Source organism: Cotesia typhae, unplaced genomic scaffold (genome assembly GCF_013202065.1).
Source record: "Cotesia typhae breed Kobodo isofemale line unplaced genomic scaffold, CoteBio_Ctyphae contig_5, whole genome shotgun sequence".
NCBI lineage: Eukaryota > Metazoa > Arthropoda > Insecta > Hymenoptera > Braconidae > Cotesia > Cotesia typhae.
Genome location: NW_027423757.1, coordinates 6,626,381 through 6,644,651, shown reverse-complemented (window position 1 = coordinate 6,644,651; position 18,271 = coordinate 6,626,381). Strand labels below are relative to the sequence as shown.

The window sequence follows — 18,271 nt, the reverse complement described above, 5'->3', positions numbered from 1 at the left end:
CAGAATTGGAATGAAGTCGGAAACTAATTCAGCGGGTAGAATCGATTCCGTTCTTCCCTAGAGACGAAATCGATTAGTTGTTATCAACTTATTCGTATTGTTCTAAAATTGTCTTGTTTTGGGTGGCTTAACAAGCATTGGACCTCAACAAATTTCGATGGAGATAATTCAAAAAAATTTTTGTTTTGAGCTTAAAAAGACCATTTGACCTATCCCGACATGTATGTGTACATATATCTTTTGTGCCACTGGATTTTTACAAAAAAAAAAAAAAAAAAATTAAAAATTTTAACTTCCTGCTAAAAAAATTAAAAATGTGTAGTCATTTAAGTAGTTTTAATATTACTTATTTTCACCCATTATTGGTTTTCTTCACATTTGCAATACGTTGAATACGTTCAACATGTACGTTTTCAACGTCTAATAAGCTCAACCTACGATTTGAACGTTCAATTCGTTGAATCTACGATTTAAATTTCGACTCGGGGAAATAAAGCATTCGAGAAGATTTTATGCGGGTACGCATACCGCTAACATCGCTATAAAAAAAAAGTGAGATAACTTGACTTTTCCAATGTCACTAAGAGTGATAGATAATTGGGAAGGAGGTATGCATCCTGAACTGTCATTTTAAAAATAGAATATTCTAGCCTCAGAGTTTGAAATATTATTTATTATAAATAGAATTTTTCTTAGCGTATTTTTTTAATAATTTTGAAATTATTATTTGTTAACAAAAAAAAAGGGTAGTTACGTTGGCCGTAACAGCTAGTTAAAAATCAATCAGCTGGCTGCTCAATTTAAGTTGTTATAAAATTTGGTATTCAACGTATGGATTATTGACATAGTAAGAGCAGAAATGACATAGATATATTTTCGACAGAAATCCGACTCACGTCATCAACATGCTGGCATTTTATTGCCACCTTTGACCTGAGACTTTGATCATAAAAAAAATAAACTACTCTGAATTCACTGTAGTTTCCGCTTTCATGCACTTACACCGCTTTGAAGTCTTTTCGATCGTTGTGTGCCGAGAATCGTACGAGAAACCTGTGAAGAAATTTTTCCTAGCTCAAAAAGTGGCTTTAAGTCTTTTATGACTACTTTATACGAAAATTGACAGACTTTGTTTGCATACCTGCGAAATTCGTTGGGCACTCGTAATATCTTAAAAGAAAATAAAAGGAATTTATGAACCACTAACTTTATATAATACAAATATAATTAAATTAAAATAAAAATATACTGCCTGCAATTTTTTATTGTCATTTATCAGAGCAATTTTAACGTAATAAAATTTATAAATATACTTAAAAAATGATGAAATTAAATTACAAATTAAGGGATGCTCACAAAAATCTGTATAAATTTGTTAACTTGATTTAGTTTCGAATTTCCTCTTCGGGTTTCAGGAATAAACAGCGTACGTTGATTAAAATTCGATATTGAAAACAATATTTTAATTTCAATAGATCTTGTTAAAAGCAGAAGTGAAATAATATATTCGTAAATACAAAGGAAATTTTATATTCTACTCAATTTTAGTACAGTAGTAATTTGAAAATATCATCTAATAGACTGTTCAAACTACTTTTTATCAGAGTTAATGGTCAGGAACGAAAATCGCGTGGTAAACCCGAAAATATCTCATCATTATCCCGGTATTTGTTTCTGAATTAAACGATATTGGTGAGAATAGTTATCCAGTCAATTCAACCGCTATTTGTTGTGGAATTAACTGTGATTACGAAAAAACCATTTTTACTAAATTGTCTACGTTGTTCGGGGGACAGATTTATTGACAGTTATTTTATCTCGGGTTTTTCGCAATGTATAATATATATTATTATGAAAAAAATAAGAAAATTTTTACATATTATATTCTTTTGTCATCCATTTTCTGTTTTTATCAGCGTAAGACTTAATTCGTGCGGAATAATACAATTTTGTGTCATGATTTTCTCACTATTGTTTAACAGCGATGTGGTATTCTTGTACATCATTATCTTCTGTAAAGTGATAATTTAACTTTGAAATTTGTTTAACTAACTTAGTTGAATACGAATTGTCATAAATTGATTTTCTTTGAGTGAATAATCCAACTTAACTTTTGGATAATTCAGATTTTCCCAGTTAGGTATTACTATAGCAGTCACGTTCAAAAAAAATTTGGTCTACAAGGTTAACCAAATACTTTATTACTCGAAAAAAAATATGTTGCTCTTGTTATTAAATTGTATTTTAGCTATCATCATCATGATATCCTGACATATTCAGTTTAGTGTGTAGCTTTTACAAGGATCCAAACGGATCTTGATATCATACACCTCTGTATTTTGCTATGATGACGGTTCCATTTTCTGATAATAACTATCTATTCATTGATGCGAATAGTGAAGCTGCAAAAAGCTTATTTATTTCTATTTTCCAATACTTCTATTTATTAATTTCCTAGACAAGAATCGAAGAAATAAAAATTCACTTGATTTAAGAGAAAAAATCTTAAACCAAACCAAGAAAGTTTTTATATTTTAAGAATTTTTCTGCTTAGTTCAAGTTAATTTTTTTTTATTTGTGTAGCGTTGGAAAATAATTTGTGCCATTTGCATGGTCCAAAAATTGAATTATAGAAGACAAATGAGTTAAAATAAAACAAAAACCTTACTCAATTATTAAAAACATTGATAAAACAATATACTCATTTCTATTTAATGTTTATTTTAGATAACATAATAAAATATTATTTATCTGTCATTCGTTATGAAATTGAAATTGAAGGATGGGTATAATGGCGAGCAGAACAATACAATTAATAATGCTATGTGCATAAATTTATATACGTATCCACAGACATATACATTGAAAGATTCCACTGATAGAATATATACGTGCTACGTACATTATTCACAGAGGGTAAACAACAACAAAGAGTGCTGGTCTGGAAGCATTTTGTTTTATGATGTTTATTCGAGGCAGTAATATCGGAAAATGTTTACAAAATTTTCACTTTTGTTTGTGTATCTTTATTGTCAAACTGACAATATTTATCTTTATGATTTGCATTTCAGATTATTAGGTCGTATTAATTGTATTGTATTAATTTCATACGATGTACAAACTATATAACCAACCAACTGCTACTTATTATTATTAATTATTACTATTAATAATGAAATAATTATGCAAATTTATAGTAGTGAGGTATTATAATATAATATAAATCACAGATAATTTTTCAGTAGATATTTATCTGCGTAGTATGACTTAAAAGTAATGGATAATGAAATACATGAATTACTTTAATTATCATTATTATTATTGTTATTTTAATTTTATAAATTTAAAATATTAATTGAATTCACAAGTTGAAATTTGTTTTTGAAATGTGTTTTATAAATTAATTAATTACTTTTTTTTTTATTTAAAGTTAGTCGTAGAATATTTGTTGGCAGTAGAACCGAGAAATAGCATCGCGACACGGTACGGTGTGAGAATTAGTTGTCGTGGGAAAAGAGTAAAGGGAAAATGAAATAGCATGAAATTCTACGTCTTTTCAAAGGGTAAGAGGTTAAATGAAATTTATTGCACAACCTTGATGCACTTAAAATTAGTATAGATGAATTCATTGGTAGCATTAAACTTTCTCAAATTTAATTTATGTCTATGTTTGAATAATCGTTTTTTGTTGATTATTATTTAATTGGGTTTTTTATTAGCATTTTTCTTTACGACAAAAAACTAAAAATATAACAATTGCAAAAAACAAAAATATATCAATGAAATAAAATTGTAAAATAATTCAATATAATTAATAACCACTGTAGTTAGAAATTATGAACTGTCAATAATATAATTAAAGTATCGTGCACGTGTAATCAAGCGATCAATAGTGAAATTATAAACGTCATTCGTTGATCTTTTAATGAAATTTTGCAACGATTTTGCAACAGAAAATATAAAGTATCGCAATAGTCAAACTTTCTACATTCATTAGTAATATTAATAAGTTGATTGTCACTTTATGCATGAGATCCCAAGGACACCAAGAAAATTTTTAACGATCTACGGAGATATCATTTTACAAAACTTCTTCACAGATATTAGCACGTTGTTCAATTATAAAAATTAATGAAAATGAAAACTTATTTCAAGTTCTAAATTATGAATTTATCAATGTTCAACATGTAATGATACACTTCATTATTAGTACATATTCATTATTTAGAGGGAAATAGATTAATTTTAGTATTTCTATAATGATATGAGTATGATATCGAATAATAAGAATCCAACAGCAGTCGATTAGTTTTTTTTTCATGGTGCGCTGATAACAAGTAATTACCGTGGTATAGCAGAAGCGTTAAGGGGGATAGCCACTGTGACGCTGGAAAAAATAGGCAATTTTCGGGAATTTTTTTTACTAGGATAATAAAGGAATTTGGGGATCGGGTATTTTTTGTTTTATAAAGTATATGTTGAGGATAATTCTCCTAAATTTTTATTCAAAAATATTTTGTTATCACAAAGTTATAAACATTTTTGTAGAGCACCAAAAAAATTTCCCCCTCCATTGCCGGTACTGTAACTCAAAAACGGATTATCTGAAACAAAAAAACCAAACGGCATTTTAATCTATAGGAATGTCGCTATCGTCGCACGTAGGGGATTTTGAAAATTTTGATTTGAGAAAAAATGGCGCCATATTGAAAATTTTTTCGTCTTTTTTCCTCATTTTTTGGACTCAAACAGCCTTAAAAAATCTTAAAAATTAAAATTTTCAAAATCCCCTACGTGCGACGATAGCCACTAAGTAGACGAATACGGGGAAACAAAAAAATTGAGAATCGGTTCATATTTACGAAAGTTACAGTACCGGAAAGTTTGAAAAAGTCGTTTTGAGAAAAACGCGAGTAAAGTTTTAAGAAGATTCTCGCAACTTTAAAATCTAGTCTTTCACAAAATATTCATACTCACATCAAACTATCAAGTCCTGGGCCATATGAGGGTTCTTCCTCCTTATCTTTAGTATTGACCTTGACTTTTTTATTTTTTTACTGGCCGTTTCCATGCGGCTTTCAGCAGCTTTAACCCGAGTAGCGTCGCGCTCAGCGCAGTATGAGTAGAGTGTTGGTCCTACTTTAACATCGAGATTCTCTAATATCTTCAGAGTTGCTAGAGCCCCATCATTGAATGTAATTGTTGAAATATATAAAGCTATTTCAACAATAAGGGAATAAGAAGAATTTGTTTTTGGGGCGAGCTGCCACACTAATGCATTGAAGCTTTCATTATTATTTTGTGTAAACCCACCGACACATCGTTCCAATAACTCTGGATTCGATAGATCTTCATAAATCGGTATTAAAGCTTCCGCAATATCTGCAGGAAGTGGTGGTTTTTCAACTAATGAGTCCAAAGTATTTGTTGCCACAGCTTTTTGAAATTGACACCACGAATTTGCACCTTCAGGACAAAGAAAATGCTGCGGATCTTCGGGTGATGAAAACTTGTGATAAAATGTTTGCCAAATAGCATTATACATCTCATCAACATCATTAGAATGACGTCTGATTGCTAAACCATAATACTTTGTAAATTCATTAATTGCTTTGTCCGTTAATCGACCTTTCCCACCTAAACTTTTCTGTGTATTTTCTTCTTTTCCTGTTTTTGTCTTCTTGTTAGTTCGTTGCTTCTTCAAAGCCCTTAGTCGACTGCCCATTCGTTTTTGCACGTGATTAATACATTCCTTTTTTTTTATCTTCACCATGTCCCCATACGGTTTAGCATCACAAATATTTTTATACGTTTTAGTGTCACCATCACCTATATAGTTTACATACTTAACGTTATGTAATAACTCTGATCGCATAAACATCTCTTTTATTCCATCACCTCCATTTGTCCAGAAGAATTTTCATGGTTTATTGGACAGTCTAGAGCATGGTCTTGCATAAATTGATCGTATTCAGCTGTTCCTTTTTTGAGCTCATTAGCGCACACATCTTACAATAACTGGATTTCATACTTACATCTACGATTTTGCCAGTGAAGTAACCAATTAGAGAAGATATACCAAATGAAGATTTAAACCCTCTTTTCTTCCAACTACCGTCACCGGAGACAGAAATTCCAGGAATGTCATTGGATTTTAAATGCTTGCAGGTTTCTTGGATTTCTTCTTTAGCAGCTTTTTCAACACTAAATCACAACAGTTTCTAGCTGCATTTCTGATTTGTGTGACCAGACGATCGTAAAAGCTATGGAACATTGGTCGTGGTAAATCCATGAAAGCACAAAATCTTTCAGCTCCAGATAACCCAATACCAATTATCCGCATTGCAAAGATGAAACGGCGATTAATTTCATACGCATTCTTGATGAGTGGACATGAATTTATCAAAACTGGATCACATTTTTTGCAATTCACAACTAGTTTAAAACCTAATCCTCGAATACTTGTCTCAGTAAAGTTTACATCACCACCACACTTTTTACACGATACACAGCCACTTAGTAAATTAAATATCGAAAAAAAATTTATAATTTTGTAGCTAATACTCGAATCAATTGTACAATCAGATTTTTGTGATAATTTCCTCTTGGAAGCACTATCACGTCGTTGAGAGCCAGTATTTTTTTCAGTTTCATATCTGTTGAGCGGTCGATTAAATTTTTCCTGTCGTTTGGCAGTTTTCTTTCGTTTTTAATAACTTTACTTTGTTTACGATCCATTATTTAACAAATTTTTTTGTTAAATAAACAAAAAAAGATCAGAAGATTTAAAAAAATAAGTAAGTAAACAATAACGAGTACACTAAGAAACTCAATAAATTAAAGAACGAGTGTGTATTCATACAAAACAACTAAACTATGAGGTACAGTATCTCAACAATAAGAAAAAATATACGTTAAAAGTCAAATAATTGTAACGGTTGACAATCGTGAGGGAAAACAATCGCCAACCCGTACGAATCAAAGACGGAGCGAGCAGGCGACGTTTTCGTCGAAGCGCCGCGCGTAAAACGGTCAATCGACGCGCTCTTATAAAAATGACTATAACTCGAAAACTATTCGGAATTTTTCTATAAAATTTGAAATACATAATTTTGAATATATAAACTTCAGTTTAATGAAAAAAAAAAAAAAATTTTTTTTCCGAAATTTTACAGTGGCTATCCCCCTTAATTATACTTGATTACATTCTTCGGTAACAAACAAGAAAAGTATAGAAAACAAAGGTAAAATTTTTTGTGATAATAAAAATTTTAATAAAAGCTGCTCATAAGGGTATAATAAAGAGACAAAATTAATAATAATAATTATTACTATATCAAGTGTAATGAAATAATAAGTCTTTACAATATATTATTTTCTACACAAAAAATCCGTAGTCGATATTCTCGTCGTTAATAATTTACGAAGCTGAGTTCTACAGAACTAAAAGTATTAAATATGAAAATAGATGCAATGCACTCATGAAATATATATATATATATATATATATATATATATATATATATATATATATATATATATATATCCACCTACTGTTGAGTCGTAATTATAAAATGGAAGATGTTCTTTTTTTTGTGACACTATGCATTTTAAACTTTACCATGAATTCCACCAGAGCTAACGTTGACACGTAAAACGTCAAATTTCTTTCAAGCTTGTCCAATTATCACTCGTGAAATGATTTTATTATTATTATTTTTTGTGTCATATTTACACAGTATGATGTACACCAAGAGGAACTTATTGAATAAACATCTGTATCTATATTTACATGAAATTTTTTCTATAATAGAAATACGTGAAAATGAATTTCAATTCGATATCATCAGCAAATAATTAATCTGATAAAATACCAAGATTTCTAGTATTAATAAATAGAATTTGAAAAATTTTTTAATTAGCTCAGGTTGTGTAAAGTTAATTAATAAATTAATGCCGATCGCAACTCTATTATATATGGATTTTAATCATACGCGAATAAAATGAAATTTGATTATTAGTGAGCGATCTAATTCAATTAACGTACGTAAAGCTTAAGCTGATACGAATTAGAATTGCTGGTATTACCTGAGGAATATCGATGACACAATTTATGCCACCACCATACTGTCTACATCGTTAACACTCAAAGATTATATCAATGCCGCTAGTACGTAATATGTACATCATCAACATTATTTTACTCTTGAAAGTTGTTACACTCGTTTCATTTCTCTTTCAGCGGCAAAACATGTGTCCACTTGCATTGCGACAAAAATTATACTGTCAAAATCGATGGCTCTATTCTCAGGTGAGTACCTACACAGGTTACGCTCAAGGCATATATTACTAAAAAAATTATTTTGCTTGTAACCCAATGACATTCTTCCCTCGAGCACTCAGGTTATTATATTTTTGAGTTATTTTCGCTCACGTTATTTCGGTCTTCACCGATATCAACAAAAATAGAATTTTATTTCTATCAATTTTGCATAGACTAGTGAAACTGCTGTAAGTAATCGAATTATAGTTTTTATCCGCTCACACTTTATCTAACATAAACAACGATATCAAATATCTATGTATTTAAATTAAATTAAATTCGACTGTCATTGAAAACGTATGACTAAATAGTGAGCTATATCACTTGACCAGAGTACTAATATGATCACTTATGTCTATACTTGCGGAAATTATCTATATATATTTTAGGGTGTGTTAAAATGTAACTTCCGTGAAGAACCTTTTAAAATTGGAATTTTAAGTTCTGCTTTTAACAGGGGCTGTGTTTGGGCGTTTGCTGAAATATTTTGAGGTGAGACGATAAATTTGATTTTTATAGAATTTTATAACAGGAGCTTAGTTTGGGCATTTTTGCTGAAAATTCCAAATTTGGCCGGAAATCCCTAATTGAATCTCTTGTTAAAAATTCTGTGAAAATCAAATAAATCCTCTCACCCTGAAATATCTCAGAAAATCTCTAAATACAGCTGATGTTAAAAGCGGAACTCGAAAATTCCAATTTTAAAAGGTTCTTCACGGAAGTTACATTTTGGTACGATATATTGAACTACTGCTCGCTATTTTTCGTTAAACTTAAATGTTTACATAAAACTTTCATATAACAAATTACTTTCATTGAGTGAAACGCTCTATTGATGCTACTGTTTATATATTTTATAGTGTTTGTGTTGATTTTCAGAGAGTTATACGAAATAACTTTAAAAAATTCAAACACACCAATGGCCATCAAAATTTTGTTGATTTGTTTGAGGGTCACCGCCAATGAAATATTAATTAGATAACAATTTTTCGTCATTTCTTGCAACAATTTACACGCTAATAGAATAATTTAATAATATTGATTCTTATAGAGGCGAGATTAATATTTTAATATTTTCAATACAGAGCATGATATAATTAAAAAAGACTATTTTTGAAACTACGAGCTCTACACTTATATAAAATGCCAGCAAGCCTGACACTGCTGAATTTGAAATAAATTTTCAGCAATTATACTGTCACATTACGGAAAGTAATAAAGCAAAAATCACAACTGCACTTACTCTTTATCCCATATCACATGATCATTGAAATGATCATTTTCATCCGCTGCGTTATTTTTATTTATTTGTCTTTTGTGATTTTTCATACGCCGGTATTTATATTTTAAGCTCATCGGAGATTATCGAAATTAAAAAAATAATCACCAATTAATAAATCGCGTGAATATGAAATTGCGTGTTTAAGAACCATATGCTAATTTACTTTCAAAGTTTGTTGAATTTTTTTAAAAGATAAAAACAAAGCATTTCTATAGAAGTGATTCTAAAGAAAAAAAAATATAAAAATTTCATTCAATTTTTTTTCCTTGCAATTTTTTTTAATAAAGAGAAAAAATATTTTGCAAGTATAAAATAATATTTTTTGCCTTTCAAAGTTTTAAAGTTCAAACCAATCGCTAAATATAGAGATTGGGGATACAGGTGCAAGTTGAGAGTCAAATTTATGAGTGTTTGCTTTAAATTATGTCAAACTTTTCAGCCCGATTTATGGAATTTTTTCGATAAATCTTTTAACATCGTCAGAAATATATCGTATATTTTTATTGAGATTTTTGGGTTAAATAAATTTCAATCTTGGGATTTACACAAATAACACTTATATTTTGATAAAATTAAATAGAAGTCAATAAAAAAACAAAAAAATAAACAATTTTTGAAATATCGACAAAATGAATTTTTTTATCATGTTTTAATATTTTTTAATGCACAGTTGTATTTTTTACGAGTAAAATACGCCACCAAAACTTTGATACCAGTGATATATAACCACATGATAAAACTATATAAAATGGAGAACGTCAAAAAGCTTTACTGACGAGTCCTTTACCTTGACGTACTGGGGATGAAATAGTATCCTGACATGAACTGACACTTTGTTCTCATGAAAACTAACTGTCTATGGTGTTAAAGTAAAAACTGAGAATAACATGGCTATGTAAAACGTACACGATAAAAAATTTTTCGTCAAAATTTGCATTGATGACTTTTTTTGAAGTAATATTTAAAAAGTACCAAATAACTTTGTTGTGCATTGAAAAATAAAGCGATCGGATAATACCAACGATTGTTGTGAATTAACACAATAAAATGTTAAATATTCTACACAAAGTTTTTTACTCTCTATACAATGACGAATAATTCTTGATTGTGTAGTGTATACTTTAACAACATTTAAATACTGTGCCACTTATCATAACATGAATAAGTGAAAAAGTAAATAAATTTCAATAAGTGGTGAGTTATCAATAGCATATTTTTTCAATATTCAAACTTTGTGGAGTGCACTTTAAAACTCTCCGAAATTTTCTTATTTTTATTCATCAGCATTTTTTTACCGTCTAGTATCAATAGTATAATAACTTAACTTTATAATAACCGAGTTTTGAAATGTAAATGTTTGAGCTGATAGAGTTATAAATCTTAGCGAATGAGTCAATATTTAATTTACTGATTAATTATATAGAGATAAAATGTATGGTGACTTCCAAAATAACTTTAAACTGTTTTTGCGGTTAACGATGTCTATTTTATTAAACAAACCTGTCTTATGTCATAGCAATTTTGTTAGAACATTGTTTTAATATAATAAATTTTGTTTGTTTTCTTTTAATTTTCTCATTGCTCTGTGGTGTTTATTTTCCATACTTCATTAAACATCTAATTATGAAATAAAATTTTCTGACAGTATCCTACGAAAAACTTGTAATTGATCCGTGAACTCATCCAAAGACTGTTTATAAAGATTCGTTCTTAATTAATTACGAAAGAAATTCTATGCAGAAGAAAAAATTAACTTGTATCAAGAAAATAATTTTGAAGAATATTTTGTTGTCTTCATTTGAGTAGAAAAATTCTTAAACTAAAACAATTTCCTGGGCTTCCATATATATTACTTGGTTCCACTAATTTTTTTTTTCCAGTGTTAATTTATAAAAAATTAGTGGTAAAATAACTGATATGGCTATATTATAGCTTGATCTGATTATAAATGACAATTTTATGTAATGTTTTTAAAAAATAAATATCAAATTTTATCATATTCATTTTATAACACCCTCAAATTTAATTCTTTTGTAAGAAGAAAATTCAGCGACCATGCTACATTAATGTAATATGAATTTATAGGAGATTTTTAGCCCGAACTTTGATCGAAAATTATGTATGGGTAACATTTTTTAACTAGTATTTTTCATGAATAATGTAAATTTTTTAATTATAGTTTACATCAACTTTTTACATTAAGAGCTACTACACGAGCATTCTTTTCCGGCATAAATTCAATATTCAATTTAAATTATTAACGACGATGTTTTAAAAAATAATTTAAATACTAGAAATGTCAAATTTGTCAGTGTCGGTGTAGAAAGCTAGTAAGACGGGCAAATATTGAGCTTTAGCTGGTGGTGACAGACATGAGAAAAAACATCGGATCGTGAAAAAAAATCAAGCCTGCGGGTGATTTTGATGAAGCTTTTTTCAACTTTTATTTATTTTTTTTGCTGTTTATTTTGTAACTATTTTCGAATCTCTTATTTAATATTTTTTTATCAATTTGTCGTCTGTATTTACATACATTCACAGATAAAACATTTCCATTTTATCGTTCCGCAATAACTTTTACTGTTTTACAGAATATGCGAATGAGGAAATAAAAGTATTTAATTGCGTATATCATTTTTATTCATTTTATCATATTATTCAATTTTCAATAAAATTTTTTATCGCGTTCTTTTTTTAACTGGCATGGATATTAAATTTTATTTGATATTTTTTTTTATTGATAACCCCAATGGACGCGATACTGTTATTAAATGCATCGAGAAAAAAATTCCATTATGTAAAATATAATAATAAAATATATTCAAAATTAATTTGAAATATAAAAATTAAAAGTGAATAATCATCAATTAAAATAAAAATAAAATAATGGAAAAGTTAACATGACATTTAGAGTAAAATATTTAACCGAGAATTTGAGGAGTAGTGCTGTAACAGCTGGAGAAACAGGTGCCCAGTGCAATTTTCCCATATGCGTTTACCGCATTCACATTAACGAGACACGGCTAAAACAGGAAAATATTAATAAAAATGCTCGTAGGTACATCTCGAGGACAGTATATTATTAATGTGGCTTGTTCACGCGTTATTATATTATACAACATGGAAACCCATTATCGACGTATGACGACATTGTTCGAGCATAATAATAATATTTACACTCTGTATGCATTGGACTTTAATGAGAATGCTCGGATTGTTGGTAAAAAGTTTATCTCTTCAACCAAAAGTTGTAAAACACTGGCTCGGATTAAATAACTCGTGAATTTATATAATTTTTCATTTTTCTGTAAGTCAAAAAATGCTCTAAAATTTAATAGTTGGAAATTAAACTTCCAATTAAAAATAACTAAAATCTTGTTCATCGTTAAGTGGAGAAAAATTTGAACATTAGTTTGTATCAACTTTGGAAATTTTTGAATTTTTAAATTGAGTGAATATTTCATTTGAAAATGGATTCAATTACTTTCCCTTGGAGCTTTCAATTTATTTTTGAGACACATGATGTAAGTTGAATGACATTTTAATAAAATTTTTGTGAAAATCTCACTTTAGAAGCTTAAGGTGTATTTGATGAGCCGTCAACGACAATAAATTTTTGACAAAACTTCATTTACTTTCTTAATTGAAATTTACATTTAAAATTAGCAGAGCTCAAAAGCGTAAGCGATAGAAACAGGTAATTAAAGTAAATATGGATAAAAATAAATCAAAAATAATTTATAATTTATAATAAATTAACTCTCTTTTCTCCTGTACATAAAAAAAATTTGGTTCACAATAAATTTCAGATTAAATTTTAATTTTGAAACAAATATATATACGTAATAATTATTTTTCTAAGCGGGGCGTAAAAAATTATTGTTATATTGAAGTCTTTTAATTAGTATGAATAAAAATTCGTAGTAAAAAATAGATATTCATTTATCAGAATAATGAGACTAAGTCGTTAGTTTACTTTAATTGAAAAAAACTTCAAAAAGATCCTTTACTATTAATGTTACATCTCTTTTCTCAATTATACATTCATCATTATTATGCGGTCGTCAGTTAATTTTAAGGATGAAGGTAATTTTATATTCTATAATTAAAACGTAAAATGTTGAAATTTAAAAAATTAGTTGTTGAAAGAGTCACTTGAAGTTTCACTTTTATTTTTACATTTATTTAAATTAATGTTCTTAAGAGCCCTACAAGCATGCTCATGCGCAATTCTGGATGCCATTTTAATTACAACGTATCGTTATGCGAGATAATATATTTAATAGACATCCTTCTCTGTACTTTAGCTTTTTTATCTGTGTAATTAATTAATTAAGTTAATTATTTTTTCAAGATTACCCTTGAGAAAAAGGTTGACAAACATCCATCAAGGTCTTTTAGAGAGTTTCTACATCGCTTTACAACTCTTTTTTAAGCTGCTTTTCACCATTATCATCATATGTTTATGAACATTATTATAATATAAAAGAGTTCTCCTTAGGGATTACTACTATACTTATGAATTTACAGAGGGAAAATTTTGATTGGCAAAAAAAAATTGACAATACTTTTATACACAAAAGAAAGGGTCTTAAATTATAAACCCTGTGATAGTTGAATCCAATTGTATGGAAATGTCTTCTTTTAACTCGTGAGTTCCGAGTAATGAATTGAATTCGGATTTACCTTTCACTCTAATTTTATTTTCTATTTCTTATTGTGTAATTTTCGAACTCAGAATTACTGCAATCGATTAGAGAAACTACCCACAACATAAAGTGTAGGGAAACCGCGGACTAACACTACACTAGTTAGAGCTGGATCTCTTTCAACCTTGCAACGATATCAAAACTGAGTTCATTATAAAGAGCTTTCTCTTATCGAGTACAAACTTAAAGGTAAAATTTTAAGTTTTGTATAATTTTAAATTTCAATTTATTCTTAACCAGTGAAGTTTAAATTTTTTTCCATAACTAGGAAACGAACACTCCTCGGAAAGTCATCAGTCTACTGAGCTGTTAAATCTTGAGTCAAGTGACATCTTATTTACATGAATTTAATAAGTTGTAGTCACTCTCTAAACATGAATTTGTGAAAATTTCTTTGAATAAGTTATATTCACTAATTTTACATACCAATTGAACCGTAATGGTTCGATTCTCACTTCGAAATAAGTGAATATTCACTTGTTTGAGATAATTCTCAATTTTTCATATATTTCACAAATATCACATATATAAAGGAAGAAATATGAAAATTTCCGACGGAGGGCGCATAATCGCTGAATTGTCTCTTTGCAAGAGAGTTGAGTTTAAGTTTTAAAATAAGAATCATTACATTTTCTACAAAATTATTTTTTGTCTAAATAAACTCGTTAATTTACTTACAAATTTCTAAAAAAAAAAAAAATATGAAAAATTATAATCAGTAAATTTTTTTTCATATATATTAGCCTAATGTAGTCTGACCAGATAAAGCTTTACATGGTCGCAGAAATTTTTTTTGTGGATATGTATGGATATGTATGCATATCACATCGAAATTGAATGCAGGATTAGAAAATAATTCGTCACATATTTGTTCTACTCTCAGAATATTTTATTACTGTCTGTCCGATTAAATATTTAACTTGATCAATTAAACTTTTTATGATATAGTATAAAATTTTTATTTTAGTTCAGAAAAATGAGCTTGCAATTAAAAAAGTTTTAACCGATGAAACAATTAAATTTCAGTCGAGTGCACATGAATTTTACAATAGAAAAGTTTTAATAATTATTTTTTCGGTAAATAATGAATAAAATTATTATAAACTTCTGATGTAATATGTACGTCACTAATAACAAGCCCAATTTAATTAATTTGATTAATTATGGGGAATATTTTATTAAAACTGCCTCTGTTTTTTTTTCTTCCAATTTTTTATGTTCTAAATTATTACAACACGTACGTGAACAAAAAATTCTGAGATTTTTCGCCTTCTGTCTGTTATTAATTTTTTTTTTTACAAAAAAACAGTGATATTAAGTTTTTTTTTTTTTCTTTTTCTTTTTCTTTTTATAAAAACGCCGTTCGGACTTTTTTACACTTATAAAGCACACTGAGGTTTTGATATTATATTGTAATTTCATAGTCCGACGATCATTGTCTCATTAGTATGTATGTGTAGAGAAAGCGCTGAGAAAAGCTTTTTTTTAACAATAATTTTAATTTTAATTTTAAATTATTTTTTGTTAAAAAACAATCATGCTGGGATAGTTATGCTCTATTTATTATTTTTAAAATATAATTTTCTTGAATTATTCAAATAAACGTTTTATAATAGGTTGTCATGTTAGAGAAGAGAATGAGAAAAAAAAATAAAAGACAGCAGATGCATAAGAGAAAAGGTGTTTCTGAATAAACAAAGAGAACGAACCATTTTTAAATGCAATTGTCAAGTGCTTTTTGTTCCTCAGTTCTATTGTTTTTATTCGAATGTACACACATACATTTTTGTCATGTTTTTTTTACAAATGTACAGATATTTTTGTCCGTTTTTTTTTTTCGCTTATAACTTTTACTTTTTTTAAGTTGAATGACACAACGAAAATTCTTAATACTTTTACAAAAATTATGATAAAATTACCATATGTCTGTTACATTTTTTGAGGGACCAAATTGTAATATATTTTATGTGAAAGTGGTTGGAAAAAATATTCATAAATAAATATAATAAATTTATAAGGCATCTCGACACATACACATTATTCTTTTTACATGACAATGATAAAACTTGGGTTTCATTTTTTTACTACACTGAACAGCAAGTTTATCGAGAAAAACAATAACTTTTTTTAATATACATCATTCGTTTATTTATTTACACTTGAAACATAATATTTTATTATTTTTGCCGTTTCAGTAGATAATTAATTGTTCTGCAACTCTCTTATAATAATGACATTTTTATTGCACTTGGTATTTATTTTATTATTAATTTAATTTAAAAATTTTTCATCTTCCAATAAAACATCAAGGACATTTTTTTAATTTATTTTTTAATTCAGAAGTAATGATAAGAAAGCTTAAGTTGCATTAACTTTTTAACTGAAGTATATTTTGGAGTATCTAGTCAGAATTTGGTTTGAAAAAGATGAGCTTTGCGGATTTTACATAGGGTTGTTAAAAATACTCTTTAGACGATCGCTGTCAAAAAAGCAACTCGAAACATTTATTATCTAAAATTCAAGATGAGAAACTGTTCGTTCGCTTAAATTATGATAGGATTCGATAAGAAAAAGGCTACAGGTCTATAAAAATCCATGGATCGATAAGAATAATTTTGTGTGTTAGAACCGCAGATAGTGATTCATGAACAATTTTATGAAAACTCGTAAAAGTTTATAGGAATCAATGAAACCCAGATCGAAACTTATATCAAACTATGTGAATTTATACGGAGAACTATTGCAATTGTAACAAATTTTTTTTTCTTTCTTATCTTTTTATTTTCTCAAAATTCGATGGAATAAGTGATCGAAAATCATTATTTTTTTATGGCCATGAGCATAAATGTTCCAGCATAACAAATATGATGCATCATTGTTTGAGCTACCTATATCTCAAGAAATTGGCTTCCGATACAATTTTTTTTTTTATAAATGGCTATGTATCAAGCTCGGGTTTTGATATCAATTTAATATGGTGATTTATATGCGAGATCGATGACTAAAAAAAAGTATTAAACTCAGTAGGTACTAAGTAATTCATGATAAAGTTTTTAACAATTTATTAAAACTGTTTGTTAAACATTTTTTTATATCTTTACATATATGGCTAATTTTTGAATCTATCGAAAATTAGCCATATCTTTTCAATCGAAGGTTTTTCATCAATGAAGTTATCGAAAACGTGATTTTCATTAATATGATAATTTTTAAGAGCTACTATTTTTGAGCCATACTCAAATAGTTAGAAAATTTTTTCAAGGGTGGAATATTGGAGCTCAACATACTTTAAAAAAAAATTCGCTTTTATTACCTTAACCAATATCATATGAATTTCTATAACGTGGTCAAGTTTATCTGCATAATCTTATATGGTTTCCAAGCTCTCGCCGTCTTTGCAGGTAGTATTCTATAGAATTTATCGATGTTTACAGTAAGTTTGTAAATAATTTAAATATAGCTGCAACAAGAAAAAAAATATTTGACCCAAAAAATGTTATTCCTAAAACAATATATACTAACAACCAATCACTCAAACAACGAGAATTTTAATTCCATGAAATAAAGCGATAGATAGATTATAATTTTTAGCGATTTCCTGAGGTAAATTTTTTTAACAGCGTTCGTTGACAATAAAATAAAAAAATTTTTAAATCCCCATAAAATAGTAATAAAAGAAAACGTAAAAAATACTTGACGTCACGCTAAACATGGAAAAATTGAATACGAAAATTTTTAGCGGAAATAAAGTTTTCTCTTCAGTATATTGTTCCCAGAGGGTGAAAAATGTCGGGTTTATAGTACGACAGTGTGATTTGAAGAATGCAAATTGAAACAACGTAGTGAATCACGTGACATAGTTGGTGGAAACTCGGTAGTAGGGTAACGAAGCCAATAGGAAATACTTTGATACAACGATGCCAATGACGACAACGACGACCTTTATCAGTATGTACG

At 28.2% G+C, this 18,271-nt stretch overlaps 2 protein-coding genes across 2 annotated transcripts in view; both read right to left on the bottom strand.

The window, feature by feature from the left end:
• The window catches only part of Nlg-5 (neuroligin 5), a 122,539-nt gene that overhangs the window by 67,910 nt on the left and 36,358 nt on the right, over window positions 1-18,271 (bottom strand). The window lies entirely within an intron of this gene.
• LOC141530870 (uncharacterized) lies at window positions 4,479-5,889 on the bottom strand. Its single transcript, XM_074248243.1, has 2 exons — window positions 4,978-5,889; window positions 4,479-4,604 (listed from the first exon to the last, which is right to left on the bottom strand). The coding sequence occupies exon 1, from the start codon at window positions 5,879-5,881 to the stop codon at window positions 4,979-4,981; it is 903 nt and encodes a 300-aa protein (XP_074104344.1). The 5' UTR covers window positions 5,882-5,889; the 3' UTR covers window positions 4,479-4,604; window position 4,978.